A 27,663-nucleotide genomic window follows, 5' to 3' on the forward strand; every position below is an offset into this window, starting at 1 on the left:
AAGTCTGCCCTGGATGCCGTGCGGACACGCTGTTTGTTTAATCTAAGTGATAAAGGCTGACGGCAAACAGCCATTGGAAGTTTCTTGAGCGTATCAGCTCAAGGACAGAGAGTTGTAACACTGATAGCGGGTGATGATAGCTACTGCCCACCCCTTCCAATCTGTTCAGTCTGTTCCCTCTAGAGGAAAAGAGTTTAGCCCGGCTCAGAGCATGAGCATGCATGAACTGCTGACGGGAAAACAGAGAAGGAAGTATGTCACATATATTACTGCTCAGAAGAGCATAAGGTGTTTAATTAATAATATTTTCCATGTTTTTCAGACCGACTAATAAAAATTAGAAACTTTTTTAGCATAAATGTACTGGCTAACAATCATGTTCAAAAATGAAAGTAAATAATGAATAAAAACACCTACGCTAATGTAAAGTCAGTAAGATTTTTTTTTAAATAAATTAATATTTTTATTCAGCAAGGATGCATTAAATTGATCAAAAGTAAAGACATTTACATTGTTACAAATGATTTATATTTTAAATAAATATAATTTTTTTTTATTAATTACAGAAACTTGAAAACTGTATCACGGATTTCACAAAAATATTAAGCAGCACAGCTGTTTTCAACATGAAAAATGTTTCTTGAGCAGCAAATCAGCATATCAGAATGATTTCTGAAGGATCATGTGACATTGAAGACTGGAGTAATGATGCTGAAAATTCAGCTTTGCCATCACAGGAATAAATATACATTTTAAAATAGATTTCGATATTAATACTCCACAGTATTACTGTTTTTACTGAATTGCTGATTAAATAAATGCAGCCTTGGTGAGCAAACTTCCCTCAAAAACCTTTTATAATAAAATATTATAGACCCCAAAAATTTGAAAGGTATATTGTAAATAGATTATATGTATATGTTAATGGCAATTTAAAAACATAAAATAAAATAAAGCATAACACTGCATCCAAGCTAATGATAAAGCTACAGGGGTTGGACAAAATAATGTGAACAGTGAACACCCGTTATTATAGGGGTTATTATGATTTGTGTAGGCTACAGTGAAAAAGCAAAAATTGCGATTATCTTTTATTCATGTTTTTTTGTTGTTTATATTCTCTAGCTTATATATCAGTGGTTACAAGCTATGTGTGAAATCTTCAAAGCCCATTTATCATCTGTAATCTTAACAGCCCACTTGTGTGTTTTATGACTGTACACACAAAGCATGACAAGACTTCATGAACGAAGAAGAATGGAGGGCAAAAAAACGAAAGTCAATGATAAGGACCACCGAACACTAAGACGGATTGTGTCCAAACAACACAGAGCAACTGCAGCAAAGTGACAACAAAGCTAAATATTCACCCATGTTTCACAAAGAAGAGCTGCAATTGCTAAAATTTAATCTCAAACACCACTGCTAAAATGTGAAAAAGATGGTATGACGATTATAAAACCTGGATGGTTGTAGCATCAAGATGAACATTAGCATCTGCCCTGGTCTGTTTAATCACCTGACTTGAATATTATCAAACTACTGTGGGACGTTTTGGAGAGAAAAGTGAGAAGCAGACACCTCTGAAACAACTGACAGAAGTTCTGATAACAACATTCAACTGGAAACTATTCAAAAGTTGTATTAATCTATTCCAATAAGGTTGGGTCTGTATTAAAGGCAAATTTCCCAGGTGTTCATGTTATTTTGTCCAATCCCTATATCTCCTTCATGTAAGTTTTTGTCAACATCTACATGTCACAACAAGTGAGAGGACATTTTGGTTTCTGTTTCTATGTCATCTTGCCCTGCTCCTCCTGTACATTAAACATTAAATATCTTCTGACTGACTGTGACTGTGTCACAAAAGTTCCACATTCATTGTGCTTTTAGAATTGAAATAATTCATTTTCAAAATTTTTCCTCACGCAGTCACACGCTTTTCCTCATCTTTGTCCATATGTTTGCTCTGCTTTTTCTTGTTGCTGGACTTCCCTGTGGCAGGTGTCTGTTTCTCTGGTCTTGCGTTGTCTGGTTTGCGTTTGCTGGGTGTCTGGCTGTCTTTCTGAGCTGCTCTGTCTTCATTAGAACTCAGTTTAGAAAGTCTGTCTCTCATCTCCTTCAGCTTCTGTTCCACCGTACACTTCTGCAACTCCAGCATTATCTGTTGCTCCTGCAAGCGTGGGGAGCGTGAGAGACACAGACAGAATTAGTGAGAAACACATTTTACAATGTAAATGCATTTGGCACTCCCTCCCACATTATGGGGGTTGTTGGGGTCTCCACTGGCTCTTACCTGTAGCGGTTTGTCAAACTTGGATTCTTTCTGCTCCGGTGGGCTACGTATGTGTGTTGCCCTGTGGAGTTCGGAGGAGAGCTGCTGGTAAACTTCATTAAGTCTGTTTATTTCTCTCTCCACACACAGCACCTGAAGCACAGGTAGAGGATAAAAAAGGACATCTCCATAGCTGTATACTCTTCAGAATAAATAAAACATAAGATGCAAAAGTACATTTACTCACTGGGACTTGAGTCTTTAGGCCAGTTTGCCCTCGTCCTGCAACAACATACACAAAAGACCCAAACATTTTACCCATTTCCCAGCTATTTGCTCAGCTAAAAATGTTTACTGTTAAGCACTCTCCTAATACAATCAATCCCTCACCATCTCCATGTCTGTCTTTCAGAGTTGGTTTCAGTTCCTGGAGCAGCTGTTCCAACTTGAAGTATTTATATACTTGAAGTCTAAAATCAATTGAGGAACTGAGTTAATATGTTCTTAGTGTTTTAATATGTTGTTAAAGTCAAATGCACCTTAGATATGATACTAACCTTTCTGCCAGCAGGTGCTGTGCAAAATGGGTCTCAATAGGTATTTTTACACTGAAGAAGTTCTCTACTAATGTTCCAAAGGCCTCCGGTTTGTTTTCTTCATCCATCTATGGATGTGAAAAAGTCCATTATACATGTGAAAAAGTCTGTTATAGCTCTTCCTGGATTTCATATGTACAGTGCACAACATAAATGAGTACACCCCCTCTGAACAAATACAAAAGATGTATTTTCTTAATGACCATTAATACAATTCATTGAAAGATGGCAAAATATAAATGCACTAACCATATACTTAATAAAAACAAAGAAATGTATGTCATGAATATCCGTAAAATATGTAAATTAGCCAATCTTGTTCAAACGAAGGACTGCAGAAATGAGTACACCTTAGATTTAATCCAACAAATGTATAATATTCTAGTACTTAGTATGTCCTCAATAATTTTAAGTATACTGCTCTGACCCCTCTTGGCACAGAGTGTACAAGTTTCCTGACCAATTGTCACATCTGTCCTGTTTAACTCCTGGATGATGCCCTGATTTAACACCTTAAATGCCCTGATCTTTAATGGGGAGTGTTGCTCAACTCGTCTCGACAGAATCCCCCACAGGTACTCAAAAAATGCCCAACAATGCAGGGAATGAGAAAAGGGTAACATCTTCTGTTTCAAGTTTATGTATTAAATTACACAGTGGTGTGGGAATTCATGACAGCATTGATAAAGCACAACTCCCTCACAACTTCAGCACTCATACATCCCTATATAAGAGCTTTACTACCACTGAACTTTACTGTGGGAACCAGGCACTTTTCACTGTAGTCCTCCTTTAGCAACACCAAAACCATTTTGGATGCTATTAGATCCAAAATGATTGATTTGGTCTCATGAGACCAGAGTATTGATTCCCAGAATCCATATTTTGTAAATATGGGCTTTGGAAATGGCTAACTGACTTTATTGTGCTTTGGCTACAGAAGTAGTTGCTGTGAGAACAACAACCATGCATGTCATTTCTGCAGGCTTTTGCATCTTATGTTTTATTCTCTTTTCATAGCTTTTGCTGGCTCTGAGACACTCGCTTGGTATTTCTCCTGCTCTTTGTTTAGCAAACAAATCCCTCATCACTAAATGAAAGCTTAAAATGAAGGCTTGATTATTTCAGGGGCCTTGTTACAAGTCCATTGTTTTTGAATTTCTGTGTTACTTTTGCTATATTTTCACACTTAAAACAATGATTTGGCAATCCTCTTGTACCACTGTCCTCTTTTGTGCTAAGACAAGTCTTCTGACAGTTCACTCCCAAGTGGTTCCATTGTTGTCAGCATTAAATCTGAGAATGATTCAGTGGGAAATTTAAGTTTCAGAGGGGGTGTATTCATTTATGCTGTGCACTGTATATTTCAAACAGGTGCCTTACCTTTCCTTTTCTCTGGTCTTCAGAGAAAGAGTGATGAAACAACTGCATGCTTAATGCTGATACGGCCAAGTGGAAGGCTTTTATGAAGTACAGAGGTTTTGAATCTATAAAAATTTAAAAGGCAAAAGATTTTAACTTTTAATTTTGATGCTTTTTATGTTTGGAATACATTGCAGATGTTACTGAAATGTGAAACTTATATCTCTATCTGAGCTTTCATAAAAATTAATAAGCATTTTTGATTATTTTTTGATTATTTTATATTATTTATATATATTTACTTTAAAATAATGTTCATTAGTTAACAACATTAGTTAGCATTAACTAATAATGAACTGCACTTATATACTGTAGCATTTATTAATCTTTGTTAATGTTAATTTCAGCATTTACTAATACATTATTAAAATCTTGCTTAAATTAGTTAATGCACTGTGAACTAACATGAACAGACAATGAACTACTGTATTTTCGTTAACTAACATTAACGAAGATTAGTAAATACAGTAACAAATGAATTGCTTATGGTTAGTTCATATTAGTTAATACATTAACTAATGTTTTAACTAATGAACCTTATTGTAAAGTGTTACCGAATATTTTAATGGCATTATTTTTTTGTCTTAGTATCTTTAATGATTTTTTTCACTACTGTTCAAAAGTTTGAGGTCAGTAATACTTTTATTCATTTTATGCATTAAATTGATCAAAAGTGACAGTAAAGAAAAAAAAAATCTATTTCAAATAAATGCAGTTTTGCCATCATAGGAATAGAGGAATATATAAAATATATTACTATAGAAAACAGTTTGATGTAATAATATCTCACAATATTACTGTATTTTGATCAAATAAATGCAGACATGGTAAACTTTTGAATGGTAGTGTTTATGTCCAGTATGTTTCTGGTTTCCTCCTGCCAGTATGTCATTGTAAACAAGAATTGTCTTGTTAAATAAAGCTTTATAGATCTTTGACTAGAGTAAACAACTCTTTATGGAAGGATAGGACAATCTCTCTTACCTGAGGTTATGTAGGCCATAGAGTGCAAGAGAATGGAGATGAACTGGCCAGCATTTTTAAGCTTGTTCTCTAGGATATACAGAATTTGATTGGCTGTGTCATAATAGAAGTCTTTATGGCAGTAGGCCAGCAGGTTATCACAGTTCGAGACTGGCACTGTCCTGGCCAACAGCAGCATGACAGGGGGGAAGTCACAAGCTCTGCTCAATAGACGCACAACATGGCAGCCAAACAGGAAGACTGCGAAATGCTGGGGGGGAAGGTTGTCAAGGGCAACAGGGATCAGGTGCGATGGTTCACTCTCCGCTGGGATGATAGTTACTGAAGGAGAAAGAAGCAAATGTTGATCATTACAAAACTCCGAAACGTTGAGCAGACCTTAAATAGCACACAAAACAGACAATTATGAGGGGAAAAATATTATATAATATTTTATTTTTATGTATATTCATATAAAATAGAACATATTTTATATTTGTATTTTTTAAGTAATTTTGTTATATATCAGTATAATTACTGTAATTAGCTCATTGACATTCAAAGTGCATTTCTATTTCAGCCCACTGACCAGTCCAAAAGCACAAATGTGTACTGACCATCCTCTGTCCTGGGCGTTTGGGCAAAAGTCTGGAGAGATTCTTTTATCTCCTGCAGTGTTTTGGAGAGAGGCGTCAGAGACACAAACTTGGCCAGTTCCTCTTCACTCACACAGGGGATGGTGCTCTGCTGCTGACCTGACAGATGAGAGCATGTACTTTTAGCACAGCAGAAGTGAAAGGTTGCAAACTAGTTTTTAACAAGGTCAAACCTGGATCTGAGGAAGCTGCCTCTGTATCAGCACCCACTTTAAACTCGGACATATCTGCAGGGGAAAACTGTAAATTGATAAAGAAATACTTATTAGGATAGTTCACCCAAAAATGAACATTCTGTCACTATTTACTTATTTGTGATGTTCCAAACCTGTATGTTAATTTATTTTAGTAATATTGTAATTTCAGTTTTATTTTTAGCAAGATATGATCTGATCATTAATTGACAATAGCATTATTTTTGTGAGCATCATATTTAAAGAACAACTTTTGTCTCAAGGGTGAGCAAATAAAGACAGAATTTTCATTTTTAGTTTATCTATAGCTTTAAAGGGTTAGTTCACCCAAAAATGAAAATTCTGTCATTAATTACTCACTCTCATGTCATTCCAAACCCTTAAGACCTTTCGTTCATCTTAGAAACTCAAATGAAGATCTTTTTGATGAAATCTGAAAGCTTTCTGTCCCTCCATAGACAGTTTCTTTATTAATTTTTGAAGTGTCAAAGTGTCAGTTGCATAGCAGTCTATGGAGGGACAGAAAGCTCACAGATTTCATCTTACAGGTTTGGAACGACATGAGGGTGAGCAATTAATGACAGAATTTTTTTGCATTTTTTGATGAACTAACCCTTTAATACCACATTCATAGCTTGGCTCTGTGTTGTTTTAATGGGTTTAAATAAGTAACCTGAATGTATCCGGTGGGAATTTCACTCTCTCGGATGTCTCTGCGGCTGTTTATAGCTGTGCTGTCCTGTTGTTGCCAGACCTCCCCATTCATCCTGCACATCACTCCCTCCAAAGATCTCAGGACGGCCTCCATCAGCCCCATACACGGCTCTGGTGCAAACACAAATACTTTAACCGACCTGTGACTATTAAGAATGCGGATACACATGTAAAGTGATAAAGCAAACTACTGTCTCACCATGAGCAGTTTCTCTTTTCATCAGAGCTTCATTGTCTAGTATTTTTTTCAATTGGTTCAGTTTTGAGGGTTCCATATTTTCTAAAGTGTCCTAAATACAAGATGCAAAAGCTGATTAGTTATAGAGACTGATTGCGTTCTTTTTATTTAGATTTTAAAGGATTTCTTTTCTTCGGTTGACTTCCTGTTTCTGTCTTACCCTCAAAGCATCAATTTGCTGGCACATGTTCCGGTAAAACTCTTGCGTGTCTTTGCGATGCTTTGCCAGCTGGGATGCCAGATGTAAATTTTGATCCTCTAGCTTGTCATACAGTGTTTTCACATTAAACTCCTCCAGCTCCATTAGTGTAGCTCTGAAACCTTCACATGTTGGTTCAGTATGTGATTTGACAGAATTAGAGTGTTTGTATATATATCAGCTGTCAGATATTTCAGATGATTGTCTGTTACCTTTGCAAAGAGCAGGCTCCTCTGATTCTGCTCCCTCTCCCACCCCTCTCAGACCTAGAACCTCAGAGCCATCCAAACTACAACACAATACAAGCACACTCAAAACTGCACCATGTGCTCAGTATTCTATCGATCGCTTTAAATGCTGAAAGTGAATTTAGGCAGCACATCATAATGTACAATATGAAAAATGCATATTCATTTGGAGATCTGCTAATGTATCACAGATTTAAGACATTAAGCAGTACATTAAGCAACTGTCTTCAACACTGATAATAATAAAAACAAAATGAGAAGTAAATCAGCATATTAGAATGATTTCTGAAGGATCATGTGACACTGAAGACTCGAGTAATGATGCTGAAAATTCAGCTTTGCCATAACAGGAATAAATTACATTATAAAATATATTAAAATATAATAATAATTTTTCATAATATAACTTTTTTTTACTGTATTTTTCATAAAATAAAGGCAAGAGACTTTCCCCAAGAGTATGACCCCATACTTTGTAATGTATATATATTGGTCAATATTCGATATTTAATTGTACAAGCTTATTTCTCACATTTTGACATTACATTTGCCATTATTTAATGCTCACATAAAGGGCCTATATGTACTGTACTGTAGAATTCAGAAACCCTTGTTATTAGCTACACCGGTGGCCATTAAGTGAACTGCAGCCAGAAACGTATTGCTCAGTGGCGCAGCGTCTGGGCATGCAAGGTACGCACGTGCATATGGGCCCAGGCGGAATGGGGGCCCAATACGGCCTACCCCAAAGTAGGCTATACTTAGGGCGTCCGCACACCGTCCGCATCGTGAAATTTTCGTCATTAGAAGTGTTCGCGGACGACCGCACTACCCATCCACGTGCAGCCCAATTCTTAATAAATGGACCATAAAATGGTCAATGCCATGTCTTAGCAATGATCTATTGTATTTGACCAGTTCGCTTTCTGAAAACTTATAAATGCAGTAATGTAAGTAGTACAGAATTTTAAATGAGTCATATTAGCTTTCTGAAAAAACATCTATGTCTGCACATTTTAAGATAATGCACAAGATGTGAATAAATGTAAGTCGTACACTCGTTGGGGTGGATACACTTTATTCAACGAAATAAAATGCACATAAACATGATGGAAAAATATTTAGAGAAGAAACTTATAGTAAATTTATTAGGAATGAAATGTGCATTTTAAAAAAAGACAGAATAATTAATTCATAACTGGAATAATCTTCGGACTCATCGCATCTGAAATTATGCTATGGTCATTCTGAAATTCCAAAGCAAGAGTCGAATCGGTTGAATTCAAATGCAGACTGTGTTGAAAAGATGTTTTATCATTCCTATAAATGTTTTTAAAATTTCTGTCTGCATGTTAGTTAAAATATATTATTTATATTAAAGTCCTGGGACTCTTTCGCAAAATGGTGCGTTCACACCGGACGCGAATGATTTACATGTTAAGTCAATGCAAAGACGCGAAATGACATCCTGCGGTGCGATTCGCGCGAATCGCGCAAGTTGAAAAATCTGAACTTTGGCGAATTTCCGTGTCGCTTTAACCAATCAGGAGCTTGCTCTAGTAGTGACGTGACGTAGCAGGCTGAGGCAGAAATTCGAAACAACAATGGAGGACAAAATCATCGTTGCTATACATCTACATACAGAAATAAAAAGGATTGTGTTTTAAAGAAAGTGAGTGAGGAGGTCAGACAATCTGTGAAGTTGTAAAAAAACGGTCTTTACTTAATTTGAGCTATATACATATACATATTAAGACTACAAGCCAACTAAAGACGACCAATTGAGCTTATTCGCTGTAATTTACAATTATTTCCCCACTGACAAGTTGTGTTTATTCAGAGGAAGTGTGCAGAAAGCAGTGGGAGAGTCTGGGACACATAATGGAGCGGGAGAGCGAATGACGCGAATTCGCATCTGTTGTGAAGGGATTTTCACGAGCGAGTAAACTCAAAATGTTCAAGTGTCCAACTATTTATTCGTGCAAGTCGCGTCTGGTGTAAACGCAGCATAAGAACCCCCCCCACCAAGGGGGGCCCGTAAAAACATTTGCATATGGGCCCGGGCCTGACTTGCTACGCCACTGGTATTGCTCATTCTTGCACTCGTGCACATGTAACGTACAAGAAAGTAAACATGATTCAATGCCCTAATATACTGCATCATTTGCAGCGATATACTGTTAAACGGTTAGTTCACCCAAAAATGAAAATTCTGTCATTAATTACTAACCCGCATGTCATTCCGAACCCGTAAGATTTCCGTAAGAACTTCGGACCAAAATTAAGATTAATTCAAATTAAGTATTGGCTGACACTGTACACGTGAGCAGCACAACGCATGCGTGTAATGCTGACGCAGTAGCTGGCCAATAATGAGTCTGCTGTCTGATGTAGAACACGGAAGCGTATTGTACTGTATCTACAATGTAAACAGTGTAGGAGATTGACATTGAGGAGAAGAAATTGTCAAACAAAGTCGTTATTTATTATTTAAAACAAAACAAGTTTTTGCACACAAAAAGTATTCTCGTCGCTTTATAAAATTAAGGTTGAACCATGTAGTCATGTGGACTAATGATTAATGATTCCTTTCTGGGCCTTGACAGACAATTCCTCTACAGGCTTTCATAGACAACCTAGCAAGTCGTGGAAGGTCTCATTTTTAAGTTTCGTTATTAGCGGTTTACACATTGTCAATAAAAAAGTGATTAATACAAGAAAATTTTATTAATTAAATTTTTAATGTTAATATTCAATAATAATCCGATAAGACAGTTAAAAGTAATCCTTTGCATATCTCAAAATGAATATCTGTTTTCGTAATGTAAATTATGAAAACAACTACTTTTAGCATTAGCAGAATTTAAGTATTGGTGTATCCCTAGTATTTTTGTACGTTCTAGTGAACATGCTTGTAACAAATACCAAGAAACCTGAGCAATAAGCAGCTGACTTACCTGTCTGTATTATAAACATATTCAATAGGAACACTGGGTTCACCCAAGCTGCGCCACTTGGGCTTTGGCCTCCCTTGAGCGATGAGGCTGGTCCGATTAGGCCTCAAGACAAGAGCAGAGGCTGTCAACACTATTATCAACAACACCAGCAGAGACAAGATCCCTATGGAGAAATACCAAGCACAGTATGTAAAGCATTCCTGTTAGCAAGAAAAATGCAACTTTTTATTTCACCCTAAACTCCTCTTCTTGGTTCACCTGTGATGAGCCCCCAGTCTGGAAGCAGATTTAAGCTGTGTTGTTTGACAATCCCATGTCGCACTAGCTGTGCGGGGGTCGTGGGCTGGAACAAGGCTGTGTTGGGGTTGCACTCAGAGCCCTGCTCACTCACGACTACTATCAGACTCCACTCCGGCACTGCGTTATCCAGGAACACATACTTTCCCGGCTCCATGAACACATGCGCAAATCTAATAAGACAAATCACATGAAGATCAGATGCAGATCTTTGTTGAACGCTAGATGTGATATATCTATTTAGTTTTACCTGCTGGAATTTAGCTGTGTGTGTATGACGAGATGCTCTAAACGCCTGAAGGAACCAAAATCCCAACCAGGGTTGCTGCTGAACAGGTGGTCCTTCTGGTACACTGGGAAGTGACTGTGGTGGCGGTCTGAATTGATAGAATGACATGAAACATGCATACATGTACACTGAGAAAAAAAAAAAGTAAAAAATAATGATAACATCTAAATTAATTTGACTGTACTAATTAAAGCATAAAAATACCATAATATGTTTGCAGTGATTTAGGAAACATGGTAAGTTCACATACTTGCTTCTCTGAAAAACAATGCTACAGCCAGTAATTCTACTTTTAAATGTGTGTTCTGTTTTTGTTTTGGTCCATGTTATCCCGCCTACTGCCAATTTGCCTAATAGTATTTGGACACCCGGGGTTGCCAGTTGGCAGAAAACATAGCAATAGAAGCCAGCAAATTCTACCCAACCTAAAAAGCCTCGGCAATAAAAACATTGCAGGCATTGCAAACTGTAAGGCTGGTCGCTTCTGTTGTCAATTACGCTCGTTTTTGTTGCGTGTCCACAATCTGGCAACCCATGTGAGCATAAAGTCTGAGGAGGTGGTGTCGGGGGGAAAAAACTCTCCAATATTTCTGAATTTGAACCACAGTACCCAGTTCACCTGCTAGCTGTCAATATTACATACTGCAAAGTCAAAAACATTACTTAATATCGCTGAATCAACCTAATTTCATTACTTTTTTTGATTTTATGGGTTAAATCAGATAGAAATAGCTCTTTGAGGTAAAAATGACAGGTTACCACTTTTTACCAAAGCCATACCAGTGTGGTTGATCGTGAGCTGAAAGATGAGCATGTCGTTTGGGGACAGACATGCTATGGGATTTGGAATCCGTGGAAGAGGTGTTGAAACCTGATTCTGATCAGCATGTCTTCTCCTCCTGTAATCTCTCTCCAGAATTTCAACTGGTTCTGAAAGGAAATACCACAAGCATTAAAGTTTTATGTCTGGACCATCTTGATGAAAGACATACAAGTTTATCAAGTGTGGTTTTGGACCTGTGCTTAAAGATGCTTGGGCAAAATGTTTGAGTCTGTAGGTCAGATAAACATTGTGCTATGCAAAAGCACTGTCAGCTTACCTGACATTAAAGAGTCAATGAGCACTTGGTCTTTTAAAATCCAACCAAACACTCCGTCGGGAGCAAACTGGACAAAGTGGATCCTTCCAATGTTCTTTACGTGGACATCAGGTCCTAGTACATTTATCATATTCTGAGTGAGAAATGAAACAAACCTATATTGAGGATGAGTTCACATCACTAAGCACAAGCTCTTCTATCAGTTTAACAACTGATGCATAATAATGAATCCTCATAGCTGATAAGGCCCAGAACTCACCCTGCTCCAGGTTTTGCTTTCATCTGTGGTTTTGATTCTCAGCAGCAACTGTCCCTCTGTATCCAGTCTGGCAGAGAGCATCGGCAGCGTGGACATGCATGAAGAGTTACACAGCTCCTCCGCTGACACGTACCTCTCACAGTGACAACTGCAGAAAAACATCAAATAAACTTCTCATGCTCAAGTTTTAATGAAGGGCTGCACATTATGTAAGGGATATGTATAGTTAGATGGTCATTATCGCAAAATAAACCCAGAAAGGGTGGTCTCGTATTGTCCTTGAGGGGTTTATTTTGCGTTAAAGGTGCTCTAGAAGTGCCTTTTCAAAAGATGTAATATAAGTCTAAGGTGTCCCCTGAACGTGTCTGTGAAGTTCCAGCTCAAAATACCCCATAGATTTTTTTAATTAATTTTTTTAACTACCTATTTTGAGCCATTATTACATATGCACCGATTAAGCGTGCGGCCCCTTTAAATCCCCTTAGATTTATAAAGAATGAAGTTGTGTTTATGAATTATACAGACTGCAAGTGTTTAAAAATGAAAATAGCGATGACTCTCTTGTCTCCGTGAATACAGTAAGAAACGATGGTAACTTTAACCACATTTAACAGTACATTAGCAACATGCTAACGAAACATTTAGAAAGACAATTTACAAATATCACTAAAAATATCATGTTATCATGGATCATGTCAGTTATTATTGCTCCATCTGCCATTTTTCGCTATTGTTCTTGCTTGCTTACCTAGTCTGATGATTCAGCTGTGCAGATCCAGACATTCTGCCCTTGTCTAATGCTTGAACATGAGCTGGCATATGCAAATATTGGGTGCGTACACCCCGACTGTTATGTAACAGTCGGTGTTATGTTGAGATTCGCCTGTTCTTTGGAGGCCGTTTAAACAAATGAGATTTACATAAGAAGGAGGAAACAATGGTGTTTGCGACTCACTGTACTGTATGTCATTTCCATGTACTGAACTTTTGTTATTCAACTATGTCGACGTAAATTCAATTTTTGAATCTAGGGCACCTTTAATGACCAGCTGACTAAATGATTCTGCTTATTTGAAGGCTACTAAATAAATAAATATATGACCTAAAAAATGATTACTATTGACCTAGGTCATTCTACTGACCTCAAACTTTTGAATAGTAGTGTGTATTCAGCATAAACATCAAAATTATTGTAAAGTGTATTGTAAAAGACTCCAAACTGGAACACTATGTGTAGTATGTGAACTTACATGCCCATCCCTACATCCAGCATCCCTCCCTGAGGTCCACATGTAACATTACAGGAGTAGGTGGATGGGATGACACAATCCAGCGTAGAGGCCAGTCTCACCTGACCTGCCCAGCAGCGCTTCTTCACCTTCACAGAATGAAGAGCTCCTTGCTGTCTTATCACACAGTTATATTAAAGAGACATGGAGCTAAAGTACACATCTTACCTCAGGCTGACAGTCCAGTTCACTGTCTGCAATAGAGCTTTTGAAGTCCAACTGATCGTAGAAGACAAAACCGGTCTTACACAAGCATGACCCATCTGAGTGCTGAAACGCACGGTTTTTGCCTATGCAGGTGCAAGAGGACGCCCCTATAAAAGGAATCAAAATAAATAGATTACATGATCTCTGTTGTTTTTAAGAGTACAAGGGGCCATTCACCCAGAACATGTTTTTGCTTTCCTCTGTGCTACTTTTTCATTGCTTTTTCAACACATCTTTAGATATTGTAGAGGTACTTAGGCTGGTTTGACAATATTGACTTCTCGTTTTTAATCGATTTTCATTTTCATGAAAGATCTTAGTCTACGCTGTTTTCAGTTAATGTATGAACAAAACGTAACTAAACATTATTTGTAGAGCTCAAACCATCCGATAATCACAATAAGCTTTGTGCTTTGTTACTTTTGATATGAAACAAAGTCTAAGATTTTACATTTTGTCAATTTTATAACAGAATTCAAACAATAATTATAGCTGCCTCAGTTCAAGCGGCACGTGAATGGATAATCTCTTCCTCTTTATTACTTGTTATAGCAAAATGATAATAAAATAAACATGAATGAACATTTTTGAAACAGTACAATTTATTAAAGGTGCCGCAGAATGTCTTTTAAAAAGATGTAATATAAGTCTAAGGTGTCTCCTGAATGTGTCTGTGAAGATTCAGCTCAAAATACCCCATAGATTTCAACTGCCTATTTTGGGGCATCATTAACTATGCACCGATTCAGGATCTCGCTCCCTGCCCTCCCGAGCTCTCGACTATAAGTGCAGTTATACAGTGCATAAACAAAGTTCACACAGCTAATATAACCCTCAAATGGATCTTTACAAGATGTTCGTCATTCATGCTGCATGCATGCGTTGGATCATGTGAGTATAGTATTTATTTGGATGTTTACATTTGATTCTGAATGAGTTTGAGGCTGTGCTCCATGGCTAACGGCTAATGCTACACTGTTGGAGAGATTTATATAGAATGAAGTTGTGTTTATGAATTATACAGACTGCAAGTGTTTAAAAATGAAAATAGCGACGGCTCTTGTCTCCGTGAATACAGTAATAAACGATGGTAACTTTAACCATATTTAACAGTACATTAGCAACATGCTAACGAAACATTTAGAAAGATAATTTACAAATATCACTAAAAATATCATGTAATCATGAATCATGTCAGTTATTAATGCTTCATCTGCCATTTTTCGCTATTGTTCTTGCTTGCTTACCTAGTCTGATGATTCAGCTGTGCACAGATCCAGACGTTCTGTCCTTGTCTAATGCTTTGAACATGGGCTGGCATATGCAAATATTGGGGGCGTACATATTAATGATCCTGACTCTTACGTAACAGTCGGTGTTATGTTGAGATTCGCCTGTTTTCCGGAGGTCTTTTAAACAAATGAGATTTATATAAGAAGGAGGAAACAATGGTGTTTGAAACTCAGTGTATGTCTTTTCCATGTACTGAACTCTTGTTATTCAACTATGCCAAGGTAAATTTAATTTTTGATTCTACGGCACCTTTAAAATTTATCATGTTTCACATAATTACAAAATCAGTGAATTAACTGTAGAAAGACATCAATAAAACAGCTTGTAAACAATGACACATAACGTTACATTTACCTCAGAAAAGCTATTTAATGTTCAGAAACTTGTTAGTCAGCTAGAGCTTTTTGTTAAATATTATTACATATTCATTATAATTTAATTAACCTGTTGTTTAACCTCGATTATTTACTGTATTTTTTGTAAGTTTTTCTTCCAGAAACCTTTCAAATGTTTATATTTCAACAATAAACTGGAGTAGACACATAATTGTATCATTAAATATAAAAACTGCCTTATGTGCAACATAAATGTCTATATACAGCTCAGTTTTATTCTACTACCCTGCGTCTTGTGTTTTTAAAGGCAAAAACATATTCTGTGTGAATGTCCCATGAAGCTTGAGAAAATGCCCTTTAGTTTCATACAACTCAGTCTGACCTGCATCTGAGGTGGACGAACTCCCACAGGGGAAACAGGCTCTCTGGGCGTGCAAGTGATTAAAGGTGCCTGGTGGGCATTTGTGACATTCCTCAAGTGATTGTGCACTGGTGCGGTTTCCATATGAGCCAGGCGGGCAAGGAATAGGCTCAGAGCTTCCTTGTGGACAAACGTATCCTACTGGACAGGTTTGATCACTATAATGGTGTGAGCCTAGTAAACAGATCATTAAATTAGTTGACATAATCGCTCAGTGCTGCTATTGTTAGTCTATTTGATTGTAATATGGGAGCTCTTCAGTGCTGACCCGCAGGGCAGTGGTGTCCAGGAGGGCAGAGGAGGCACTGGAGGTGAGGGGACTGACTTGGCCGATAGGTGCCTGCCCCACACAGCACACAGCTGCTCTCCCGAGACTTCCTCAGCCCACTGGTGTTCAGCGGCATCCAACCGTCCGGGCAGAGCAGCATGGCAGAGCTGTTGGCTGGGCAGTAATATGGAAATGTACAGCTGCAAAAAGAGATTTTGTTTTAATCATGTTTACATTTTAAATTACTATTGTAACTTTGAAAGAATAACTTTAAGTGAGCATTACATGATGGCAAATTATCTAAAATAGAAGAAAGGAGCATAAAAATTAAATATACAATATCGACAATGTCTAATATCTCCGATAACCGATATGGCACAGATGTATTGTACATCCCAAGTTGGTTGGTGCTTACACTTGCTGCGGTGAGCTGTAGGTGTGAGATCCTTCAGGACAGAAGTATCCTGCAGGACACGGTGTGGGCTCTCCTGTCTGGGGTCTACAATATGAACCAGCTCTGCAAGGAATCTCTGTAACTGAGCCTGTAAGATAGATCACTTTGTTAAACTATACAGTTATAATATGCTTTATACCCTATGCATATTTTAGTGCATTTGTAAATATGAATGATGCAGAATTGCACCTACCTGCAGGACATTCGTAAGAAGCTCGGCATGGGATGCCTGCTGTATTAGGCTGGCTTGTGGTGCGTGGGTCTGGGCAGTAGGTACCAGAAGGGCAAAGCTCACACTGGCTGACAGCAGCTGCCCCGGCCTGTGCCCTCATGGTGCCTGCAGGGCAGGGCACTGGGAAACCTGTCCCACTACACCAATGACCCGGTGGGCAAAGGAAGTTTGAGAAATCAGTGAGCCCTGGGGAGACAGTATAGTTTACTGATGAAAGGAACAATAATATAATCTAGACAATCATTTTGAACATGAAATGAAGCGGTTATACTAGGATAAATGATTAGATATGGTATGTTCTAAAAGTTTTGGGATTTATTTGATCAACAATACAGAATAGTAATATTGTGAAATATTACCATTTAAAAGTAACTGTTTTCTATTTTAATGTATTTTAAAATGTATTTTTTTCTTGTGATGGCAAAGCTGAATTTTCAGCAGCCATTTATTTAGTCTTCAGTGTCACATGATTCTTCAGAAATCATTCTAATATGCTGATTTGGCATTCAAAAACTTACAGCTGTGCTTCATAATATTTTTGTAGAAATCATTATTCTTTAATGAATAAAAAATCAGCTTTTTATTTGAAATTGAAATCTATAATGTAACTGTAAATGTTATTATAAATGTCTTTACTGTCCATTTTTAATCAATTTAATATTTTCTTGCTGAATAAAAATGTTAATTCCTTTAAAAAATATCTTACTGACACTGGTTGTGTACATAAATATATGATTATATGGTATGTCGGACCTGTGGAGTTACAAAAAGTGCCAGGTGGGCAGGTGAGACAGTCTCCCTTGCTCCCTGCCCCAGATGTGGGCCTGTATGTGAACAGGGGACATTGTCTGGGCCCAGGCCGCCCCTCAGACTCATAATCGGCTATGCCATCACAGTAATAGCCTGGTGGACATAAGCGTGGGATGGGATCACCTATAAGTGGGCAGAAAGCAAAAGGATACTTATTTTTTCATCCCAATGGATCTAGCAAGACATGTAAAACAAGTATATACTAAGGATACACTACTATATGGACATCTGTCAGATAATGGAACATATCTACACATAGCATATAGCTATTGACGTACCCTCTTTACACCAGTGCCTTGGAGGACAAAGCAGACAGTCACGTATAGCACTTGCTCCAGGGGTTTCTCTTAGAGTGTTGGCAGGACAAGATAACGGTTCCTCAGTGCCTTCAGGGCAATAAAAGCCTGTCCAAATAAACAGCACCAGGAGTAAACACACACTCTGAAGAGATTAAATATCTCAGATTTATAATCATATAAAATAGATCCTTAATCGCTTTATTAATTTATCAAGACTCTTCACTGGAATCACAGAAGCTGAATAACGTACCAGCAGGACATGGTCCAGCACACTGCGCTCCCCACTCACACTGGTCTCTGTTGAGAAGGAAAGCAGCCTGAGGGGTGAACTCTGAACTGCCAGAGACACACACAAACCCAGCAGCACACAGACCTTTGACCTGTCCAGCCCTGAGGAATAATCAGACACAAAAACTCATAAAATTCATCGAATGTTCATTATATTCAGAATTATCTTTTTTCACAAACATGTTAAGCAGTACAACTGTATTCAACATTGATAATAAGAAGAAATTTTGAGCTCCAAATCAGCATATTAGAATGATTTCTGAAGGATCATGTGACAAGAATGGAGTAATGATGCTGAAAATTCAGCTTTGCCATAAAAAGAACAAAATTTATATTCATTTTAAAATATATCTGTGGCGAGCAGGGCGGGGCCAAGAGCTGTGGGATCGGAGCTCCCATGATTCTCTGCCCCTTCCTGCTGGCCACATCATTAAGATAAAACAGTTTTTTTTAAATTGAATCAATATTTCAAAAGACTACTGTTTTTAATGTACAGTAAATTTGAACAAATAATTGCAGTTGCGACTTATGATGAGCATAAAAGACTTCTTTCAAAAACATTTTAAAAATCTTACCGACCCTAAACTGTTGGTGGACAAAATAAACTACTAAAGTGAGTGAGTGTAACGTGTGCTTTACATTTATTTTCTAATAGTTGAAGAAACACCCTTATATATGATCTGTAGATGTACCTGCAGAACCTTCCTGGTGGACAAGGCAAACACTCTCTCTCCTCCTGCAGACCCCTGACCTCAGGTGGGGTGTATGTGCCATTGGGACAGGGCTGAGGAACCATTGTGGCTGCAAATAGAATCAGAATCAGATAATGTAAATGTACTAAAGACACCACAGAGAGTTTCAGCAGCATGGGTTACAGGTTACCTGCAGGGCAGTAGGAATGTGGTGGGCAAGGCCGGGGGTCTCCGATAATTGCCTCCTCGCAGTAATAGCCTGGACGGCAGGGGATACAGTTATCCGAGCCCGGATTTGGTTGGTACTGTCCCGTGGGGCAGGGCAAGGCCAGGGGTGAACCCAAGGGACAGTAATGACCCTGAGAGAGCAAAACCTGTCAGTCAGGCTGCTAGGCTCAGATTAAAAAGAGACAGAAGAGTGTGAAGGAGGCTGAACTGACCTTAGGGCAGAGGAAGGCGTGTGGGGTGGTGGAGGAGAAGTCTACGGGACAGTAAAAACCGGCAGCACAGGGCCCAGTTGGAGCATTCAGGCCTTCGCTGGCACAATAATGCCCTGCTGGGCAAGGAAGACAGCTTTCTATGGAGTAACCCCCTGTGAGCAGGTCAATAAAAGATTATATATTATAAACACAAATCACTGTATATTAGTAAATTAAATATTAATGTGTAAAAAGTTCCAGAGAATATGGGAATTATTCAAGATGGATGTGAATAATTTGAAAAGTATATTGCTAGAGTGCATTTAAAAGAACGACTAAAGTTGAATCTGTGCAATATTATTTGTGCACCATTACTACAGAGACTATTGTTTTTGATAGCTCATTTATTTGATGCTCTACTGCGCTCGCCCTGTTAAATTATTCATATGCATCTAAATGTTCCTCTAGTGGTTTTGTATGTGTATAATAACTGCCCTTTGATCTCAGAGGCTCTAAATGTTTTATAGATGATATTAAAATAAATGTGTTGGTCTGCACATACCGGTGAAGTTACGAATGCTGCCTGCTGGGCAGGGCAGAGGCATTAGGGTTCCAGAAGGACAAAAGTGACCCAGTGGGCAGGGGCCATTCCGGAGGTAGCCAGACATATTCAGAGGTGCAGGATTTGGAGACCCTCCTTGGCAGAAATAACCCTGCTGGCACTGGCCTACAAACAAAACAACAGTTAGTACATATGATACGGTCACTGACCAAAACCAGAGTGTGGGATGATGTCAGACCCTGTGGTTGTGATGTTCCAGGTGAACTGCAGTAGAGGCCGGTAGGGCAGGGCACACAGGCAGCCTCCGACTGAGCCCTTGTAACCTGTCCAAGTGTGCCCACAGGGCAGGGTACAGCTGCAGCAGTGCCAACAGGGCAAAAATGACCTGATGCAACACAGAAAAGACAGCAGATTGTGAGCATACTAAATAGCATACTGTACACTACCATTCAAAAGTTGTTGTTGTTTTTTTTAAAGAATACTTTATGTATTAAATTGATCAAAAATAAGAAATAATGTTAAAAAGATTTCCACCAAATATATTATACCAAATCACCATATTAGATCGATTTCTGAAGGATCATGTGACACTGAAGACTGAAGACTTGAAAATTCAGCTTTGCCATCACAGGAATAAATTACAATAAAAAAAAAAAATATATATATATATTTTCCCTTACAATTTTTAAAAATATTATATATATATATATATAAATTGTAAGAATATTTCACAATATTATAGTTTTTACTGTATTTTTGTTAAAATAAATGCATCCTTGGTGTACATAAGACAGTTTTTTACAGCAGCAGATACAAATTTTGATTTTGATTTGTAGCAGAATGGAAAAACATAATTAATTACTCATGATCCACCATAATAATTTCAGCACTCACCCATGGGACATGGGGAAGGCTCCTGTGTGCCAGGGGAAGGACACATTGTGCCAGCTGGGCATGAGAGACAGTGGGCTGCACCAGGAGCACTGCTGTATGTGCCAGGCTCACATGGCACTTCCAACGGAGCTCCAATGGGGCAACTGTGTCCGCTCGGACAAATATAACCCTGTTGTCCATCTACTGGTCGAGCACTACGACTGCCGTTCATACACACATATCTGTGAGAGAACAAACAAGGCTACATTTCAAAAGAAAATCATTATTTTATGACCATATGCCAGGATTTGGATGCCTAATGTATAATCCTCCTCTACTGATAGAAACGAGCCAATCGCAAAAGCACTTCACTGCCACTCCACTGTATCTGCTTTCATTACCGACCACAACTAGATAGAAACTGGATCCACACAGTCGTTTTAATAAGTTATCATTTCGAAGCCATTTTCTGACTCATTTGCACTTTACGTAACATTTCAGTAACAGAAAATATCGATAATAGTTACAGCACATCTTAGTAATGGACAATAAATCTTTAACATCTGAAATCATGCCACTAAGATCCATTAGCAATGCATGAGTGCGCCCGGTTGGCTCAGCTCAAGTGGGTGTGGGTGTACAGTTGTCAGATGACTGTGATTAGCTCCTGAAATGCAAAGATATAATTACCCAGCATCACAGAGAGTTGCTTCTGACGGATGGATCATAGCAGTCTGCTCACAGAAGTACCCAGGAGGACACGGCTGGCACTGCTGAACCCCACTCAACCCTGGGGAGCTGGAGAATGTTCCGGCGGGGCAGGGGAGAGGAGAGCTGATACCAGTTGGGCAATAATGGCCAGGCGGGCACATGTTGTTGCCTGTAGATTCAATCTGCAAATCACACATTGTAAATGAGTTTAACCCTTTGTGAACATACAGTGTCTCTATTATGAGACAGAACTGATGATATATACCATGTCTCCAGTGCCATTAGGGCTCATGGCACCCAAAGGGCAGTGATATCCATCTTGGCAGCGCCCCGTAGGCTCTGAAAGACCATGCCGAGCACAAAACATGCCTAGAAATAGACAGATTACATGGATTAGATCCTTTCCCCCACATATTGTACACTACCGTGCAAAAGATAGCTGTTCAAAATCATTTTCATGTATTTTCAGTCTGACCTGCAGGACACGGTAGACAATCCTCCATACTGGCTGTCCCAGACTGTGGCTGCACTGTTCCTGGAGGGCAGGGGAACTGAGTGCCCTGTGATGTGCCCATGGGGCAGAAATGTCCCAGTGGACATGGAAGAGGCTCTGATACTGCTTCCCCTGCATTGTAATGCAACAGGATCTATTGTAATAGATTTATAAGAGCACAGAGGCGGTTTTAAACGAATTCTATTGTAGATAGAAATAATAACGCACCCTGACAGTAGTAGCCTAATGGACACGGCTCACAGTTTTCCCTGTGGCTGTTGCCCATTACGAAGCTGAAAGTGCCTGCAGTGCAGGCCAGGGGCTTTTGTGTGCCTGTGGGGCAATAGAAACCGGCAGGACAGAGACTCTGCTCCGGACTGCTGGAGCCCCAGTCGCAGAAGTAGCCTGCAGAACATTCACCTACAGGGTACAATGCAATTAGACAATAATAACATACAGTATGAGTCATGGTTGCATCTCCAAATTCTGCCATAATTATCAGTGAAAGTGCTTATCAGTGATTTAATTATCAGTAATTATCAGTGATTTAACGGTATTGTTATGGTTTTCAGTCAGGGTTCTGTGAAACTACCCTATTCCACAAAGGATAAAAGAAGCAAATATTTTTATTTAAAAATGTTTGAATGAAATAATAGAATGCTTTCAACCAGATAAGGGTGCAAAGAAAAAGAAAAAAAAATCCACACACCCGTTATGTGATGATTAAAAATGTGAGAAAAGGGCATGTAGTTCAGTTTTGTCTTTGAGACCAATTATATTTCCATGATGATTTATGAACTAATGATCTGATTATATAATGTAATAAAGTTTTTAAAGTTATTATAAAATATTACCAAGAAATCTAGCTTTTTATGGTTCCTCAGATTTGCTGACAGTCTTTTTGTGGAACTCTGGTTCTAAAGCAGGGATGGACAACTCCGGTCCTGGAGGGCCAGTGTCCAGCAGAGTTTAGCTCCAACCCTAATCAAACACACCTGAACCAGCTAATCAAGGTCTTTAGGATTAGTAGAAAGTTATAGGGAAGTGAGTTTTTATCAGGGATGAAGATAAACTCTGCAGGACACTGGCCCTCCAGGACCGGAGTTGTCCATCCCTGGTCTAAAGACTGAAAAGCCTTAGTAAAAGAGCTGAACAGCTCCTCCACAGCAGTGTAGTTATTGTTAACTAAAACGGTTAAAAATTGTTTTTGTTAATTTAAATGAAGCTAAAACAATAAAATATAAATATTACATTAAAAACTTAAAAATGAAATGTTGCTTTGGGAACCAACTGAAATAAAATACACTAAAATTACTAAAACTGAAATAAATATATAGAAAATATTTATAAAATAATAAAAAATGACAAAAGCACAAAACAAAATGACTAAAACTTGAACTAAAATGAAAACTGAAAAAATAAAAATAAAAACTAATTCAAAATATTAATAAAAACCTGCTCTTATTCCCAGAAGGCAGTATGCCCCAGGTGGACACATAGTACCAGTGCTGTTATCAGTGGGGTTGGGAACTGTTGCTTGTGCAAAACAGAGGAATCCAGGAGCACAGGGCCCCGAGGGCTTGGAGAGACCATCTGAACCACAGAAATAGCCCATAGGGCACACCAGGCACTGCTCTGCAATTATACAGAAAATATATAAAACAAGCATTATAAAAGTGGAAAAATGCATTTACATGTTCCTCAGTTACAGTAAAGAATAAATCACCTGCTGAAATGAGGCCTAGAGAATCACTGTATGTGCCTTTGGGACATGGAACTGGGTTTCCAGGCTGAGTCTCATTGGGGCAGTAAAAGCCTTCAGGACAGACCAAAGGAGCGCTGACCCCCATAGAGCCGTTTGTGAGGTTGATGCAGTGGAAACCAGGAGGACAGGGTTTACACTGGCTCTGCCCTCTCTGATCCTGAAACTGACCTGAGGTCAAACAACAACATATAAAAAAACAAAAAACACTGAGAACAATAACTTTTGTATTTGACCTCTTCTAAAAAGGGTAGTATCTGCACTGAAATGGAGCCCTACAAAGTCAATGGAGCACTACAATTGAGGTCACAGAGCAGACAGTATATCTTCAAAATAGAGTATTATAGTACCTCCAGGGCAAGGCATGCAATCATCTTTGCCCTTTCCCCCACTATCAGAGCGCTGGCTGCCCACTGGACAGGGAGTTGGCACAGCGCTACCAATCTCACAATAGTGACCTGGAGGGCAAATATCGCCATAAATGGATGACAGAGGAGCTGCGGTCGGAGATCCCTCACTGCAGTAAAACCCTGAGAATACAACATGTCATATTAATAAGAATCTGCAAGTCTTGAATCTGCTAGTCCTGTGAAGGACTAAAAACTGTCTGCTGTAGATATTTGTAATCAGACCTGACAAGCAGGGTCCACTGATTGCGGTCAGTCTTGGTTCTGAGCAATAAAACCCTGGTGTACAGTTTTGGCACTGACTTATGTTGGAGAGTTGATGCAGATTGCTGTAAAACAATAAATGTTTTATTAATTTTTAAAAATTGTATTTAATAGAATAAGATTTTAAATAAAAATGATTTAAAGGTGCCCTAGAACTTATTTTTAAAAGATGTAATATAAGTCTAAGGTGTCTCCTGAATGTGTCTGTGAAGTTTCAGCTCAAAATACCCCATAGATTTTTTAATTAATTTTTTTAACTGCCTATTTTGGGGCATCATTAACTATGCACCGATATATAGGTTGCAGCCCCTTTAATTCTCGTGCTCCCCCTCCCCCGGAGCTCGCGCTTGCCTTGAACAGCATAAACAAAGTTCACACAGCTAATATAACCCTCAAAATGGATCTTTACAGGATGTTCGTCATGCATGCTGCTTGCATACATCGGATCATGTAAGTATAGTATTTATTTGGATGTATTACATTTGATTCTGAATGAGTTTGAGGCTGTGCTCCGTGGCTAAAGCTAACATTACATACTGTTGGAAAGATTTATAAAGAATAAAGTTGTGTTTATGAATTATACAGACTGCAAGTGTTTAAAAATGAAAATAGCGATGGCTCTCTTGTCTCCGTGAATACAGTAATAAACGATGGTAACTTTAACCACATTTAACAGTACATTAGCAACATGCTAACGAAACATTTAGAAAGACAATTTACAAATATCACTAAAAATATCATGTAATCATGGATCATGTCAGTTATTATTGCTCCATCTGCCATTTTTCGCTATTGTTCTTGCTTGCTTACCTAGTCTGATGATTCAGCTGTGCACATCCAGACGTTCTGCCCTTGTGTAATGCTTTGAACATGGGCTGGCATATGCAAATATTGGGGGCGTACATATTAATGATCCCGACTGTTACGTAACAGTCGGTGTTATGTTGAGATTCGCCTGTTTTTTGGAGGTCTTTTAAACAAATGAGATTTACATAAGAAGGAGGAAACAATGGAGTTTGAAACTCAGTGTATGTCTTTTCCATGTACTGAACTCTTGTTATTCAACTATGCCAAGATAAATTCAATATTTAATTCTAGGGCACCTTTAAAAATACTCTCTCTCTCTCTCTCTCTCTCTCTCTTTATATATATATATATATATATATATATATATATATATGTAATTTTCTATTTTGTTTTGTACTGTATTGTGTCACACTGGTACCTAAATGTGCCCTTGGGACAAGGTATTCCAGCAAAACTTCCAGCTGGACAATAAGATCCAGGTGGACATGGTATTCCAGTCTCATTATCATTTGGGGAGGGAGTGATGGCTCCTCCAAAACACAAGAATCCAGCACTGCAAGGGCCAGTTGGTGAAACATTTCCTGGACAAACAAACAAACAAATATCAGCTCCACATATCAGACCAGAGCAGGATTAGCATGTTCTCTCTGGGGAAAATAATCATTGTTCATGCATCATACCTGACCCTATACAATAGGTCCCAGGGTCACACCGAGAGCATTCAGAAGATTCAGCCAATCCAGAGTGGTTCCCATAACTCCCTGGAGGACATGGATGTTGACTAGATGCCCCAATTGGACAATAAAATCCAGGCTGACATAGGAATGGGTGTGTCATACCTAATACAAGAAACACTTTGTAAGCAAAGGCATAAAGAATGGATATATTAATCTGTTAATTTACTGAAATTTTATGTGTACCGTTCTCAGGACAGAAACAGCGGACAGGGCACAGTTCACATCTATGCTGGCCTTGACTGGGCTGAAAGCTACCTGGGAAACATGGCCTCTCCATGATGCTGCCCTGTTAGAGCAGCAACAACATGTGTATGTTTTGTAAAGGTCACACTGTCATTTTAAGAGATATAAATTCATAAACAATAAAAATTAGGTTAAATGTTTGTTAAAATGCTTTTTTTCACACTTTTGGGTAACTTAAATGTAACATTTCAGCCATGAAAAAGACTTCAAATATTACAGAAATTCAATATAAAAGTCATAATTATCTAACATTTAATTAAATGTTTAAATTATTTAATTATTTAAATTTGTCCACCTTTTCTATTATTTAACTTCTTTGACTTTTAAAAGGTATTAACTTTTTTATTATTAATTTCAATTTCAGGTTAAACAAGTAGTGAACAAAAAGCAAAACAATATATTTTTATAATATACATAAAAAAAGTTTGTCCTGTCATCAAAGAAATATGTTTAAAGTTGTTCAAATGTGCATGTTCAATTGAGCAAAAAGCAAAACATATTTTAATAATATAAATAAAAATGTGTGTCCCTGTATTTTGTATAAACAAATAAATAAATTACCGTTTCACAGAAGTGGCCTGCGCCACACACATAGTCTGGTGGTCTGGATGTGTTCTGTCCTCCAGGGCAGTAATAGCCCTCAGAGCACAGACCAGAGGGCTCAGTTAGGCCTCTTCGCTCACAGAAATATCCCGGTGGACATTCGAGACAATCTTGTGCACCGGATGCTCCAGCAGAGCCTGATGAGTATTAAACAATGAAACTTTAAAGCTTCCAGAAGAATTCAAACCATAAAAGTTACTTGTCCCATCAGAAAGTGGTTGATAAGAAAAATCCACCCACAGCGCGTTAAAAGCTTTTTAATTGGTTAATGGCAGATAAAATTTTAATAGGCAATAAAGACAGAGATGGGATTTTCAACAACATCTACTTCTTCTTAAACAAACTTCATTATGGGTATACAGAAAGAGTTACACGTTACTACTTGTACTTAGTAATATAGTAATAACAGTAAATTATGCATAATTACAAGTAACTAACCCTAAAAAGGTAGCGCTATTTTGCAGTCCTGTTCCCCATATACATACTGTACTACATACATATTATAGTAATTACAATAACTGCGTAATAAATTGGTACTAATCCTGAACCTACCACTAAACATAACCTTAACACATATACTGTAAGTACACTGTGAGTACATGTAAGTGCACGTACTGTAAAACCCCAAGTGCATGTAGTGCAACCCCCTAACTCTATAATAAGTACATGTAGTTAATTAAAGCGATAGTTCACCCAAAAATGAAAATTATCCTGGGAGTTACTCGCCCTCAAGCCATCCTAAGACAAAAAATGCATCCATTGATAAAAAAAAATGAATCCATTCCAT

At 38.2% G+C, this 27,663-nt stretch overlaps 2 protein-coding genes across 2 annotated transcripts; both read right to left on the reverse strand.

Annotated features, from left to right (window-relative positions):
• Positions 1-1,410: 1,410 nt before the first annotated feature.
• LOC137005006 (uncharacterized) lies at positions 1,411-12,529 on the reverse strand. The gene is made up of 19 exons (XM_067365749.1): positions 12,408-12,529; positions 12,149-12,281; positions 11,829-11,978; positions 11,010-11,136; positions 10,721-10,932; positions 10,463-10,625; positions 7,470-7,546; positions 7,219-7,379; positions 7,020-7,110; positions 6,780-6,931; positions 6,086-6,152; positions 5,874-6,011; positions 5,278-5,598; positions 4,255-4,358; positions 2,833-2,939; positions 2,666-2,745; positions 2,523-2,557; positions 2,297-2,428; positions 1,411-2,173 (listed from the first exon to the last, which is right to left on the reverse strand). Exons 1-19 carry the CDS (start codon positions 12,501-12,503, stop codon positions 1,925-1,927), a joined length of 2,595 nt encoding a protein of 864 aa, XP_067221850.1. The 5' UTR covers positions 12,504-12,529; the 3' UTR covers positions 1,411-1,924.
• A 1,103-nt stretch (positions 12,530-13,632) lies between these two features.
• LOC137004158 (multiple epidermal growth factor-like domains protein 11) lies at positions 13,633-23,551 on the reverse strand. Its single transcript, XM_067364362.1, has 20 exons — positions 23,509-23,551; positions 22,282-22,473; positions 22,036-22,185; positions 21,826-21,929; positions 21,540-21,742; positions 20,871-21,091; positions 20,215-20,361; positions 19,977-20,141; positions 19,436-19,587; positions 19,186-19,354; positions 18,996-19,104; positions 18,266-18,405; positions 17,995-18,120; positions 17,660-17,839; positions 16,868-17,092; positions 16,636-16,762; positions 16,221-16,420; positions 15,914-16,126; positions 13,865-14,010; positions 13,633-13,785 (listed from the first exon to the last, which is right to left on the reverse strand). The coding sequence occupies exons 1-20, from the start codon at positions 23,549-23,551 to the stop codon at positions 13,654-13,656; spliced, it is 3,144 nt and encodes a 1,047-aa protein (XP_067220463.1). The 3' UTR covers positions 13,633-13,653.
• Positions 23,552-27,663: the final 4,112 nt, after the last annotated feature.

Source organism: Chanodichthys erythropterus, chromosome 17 (assembly GCF_024489055.1).
Source record: "Chanodichthys erythropterus isolate Z2021 chromosome 17, ASM2448905v1, whole genome shotgun sequence".
Classification (NCBI taxonomy): Eukaryota; Metazoa; Chordata; class Actinopteri; order Cypriniformes; family Xenocyprididae; genus Chanodichthys; species Chanodichthys erythropterus.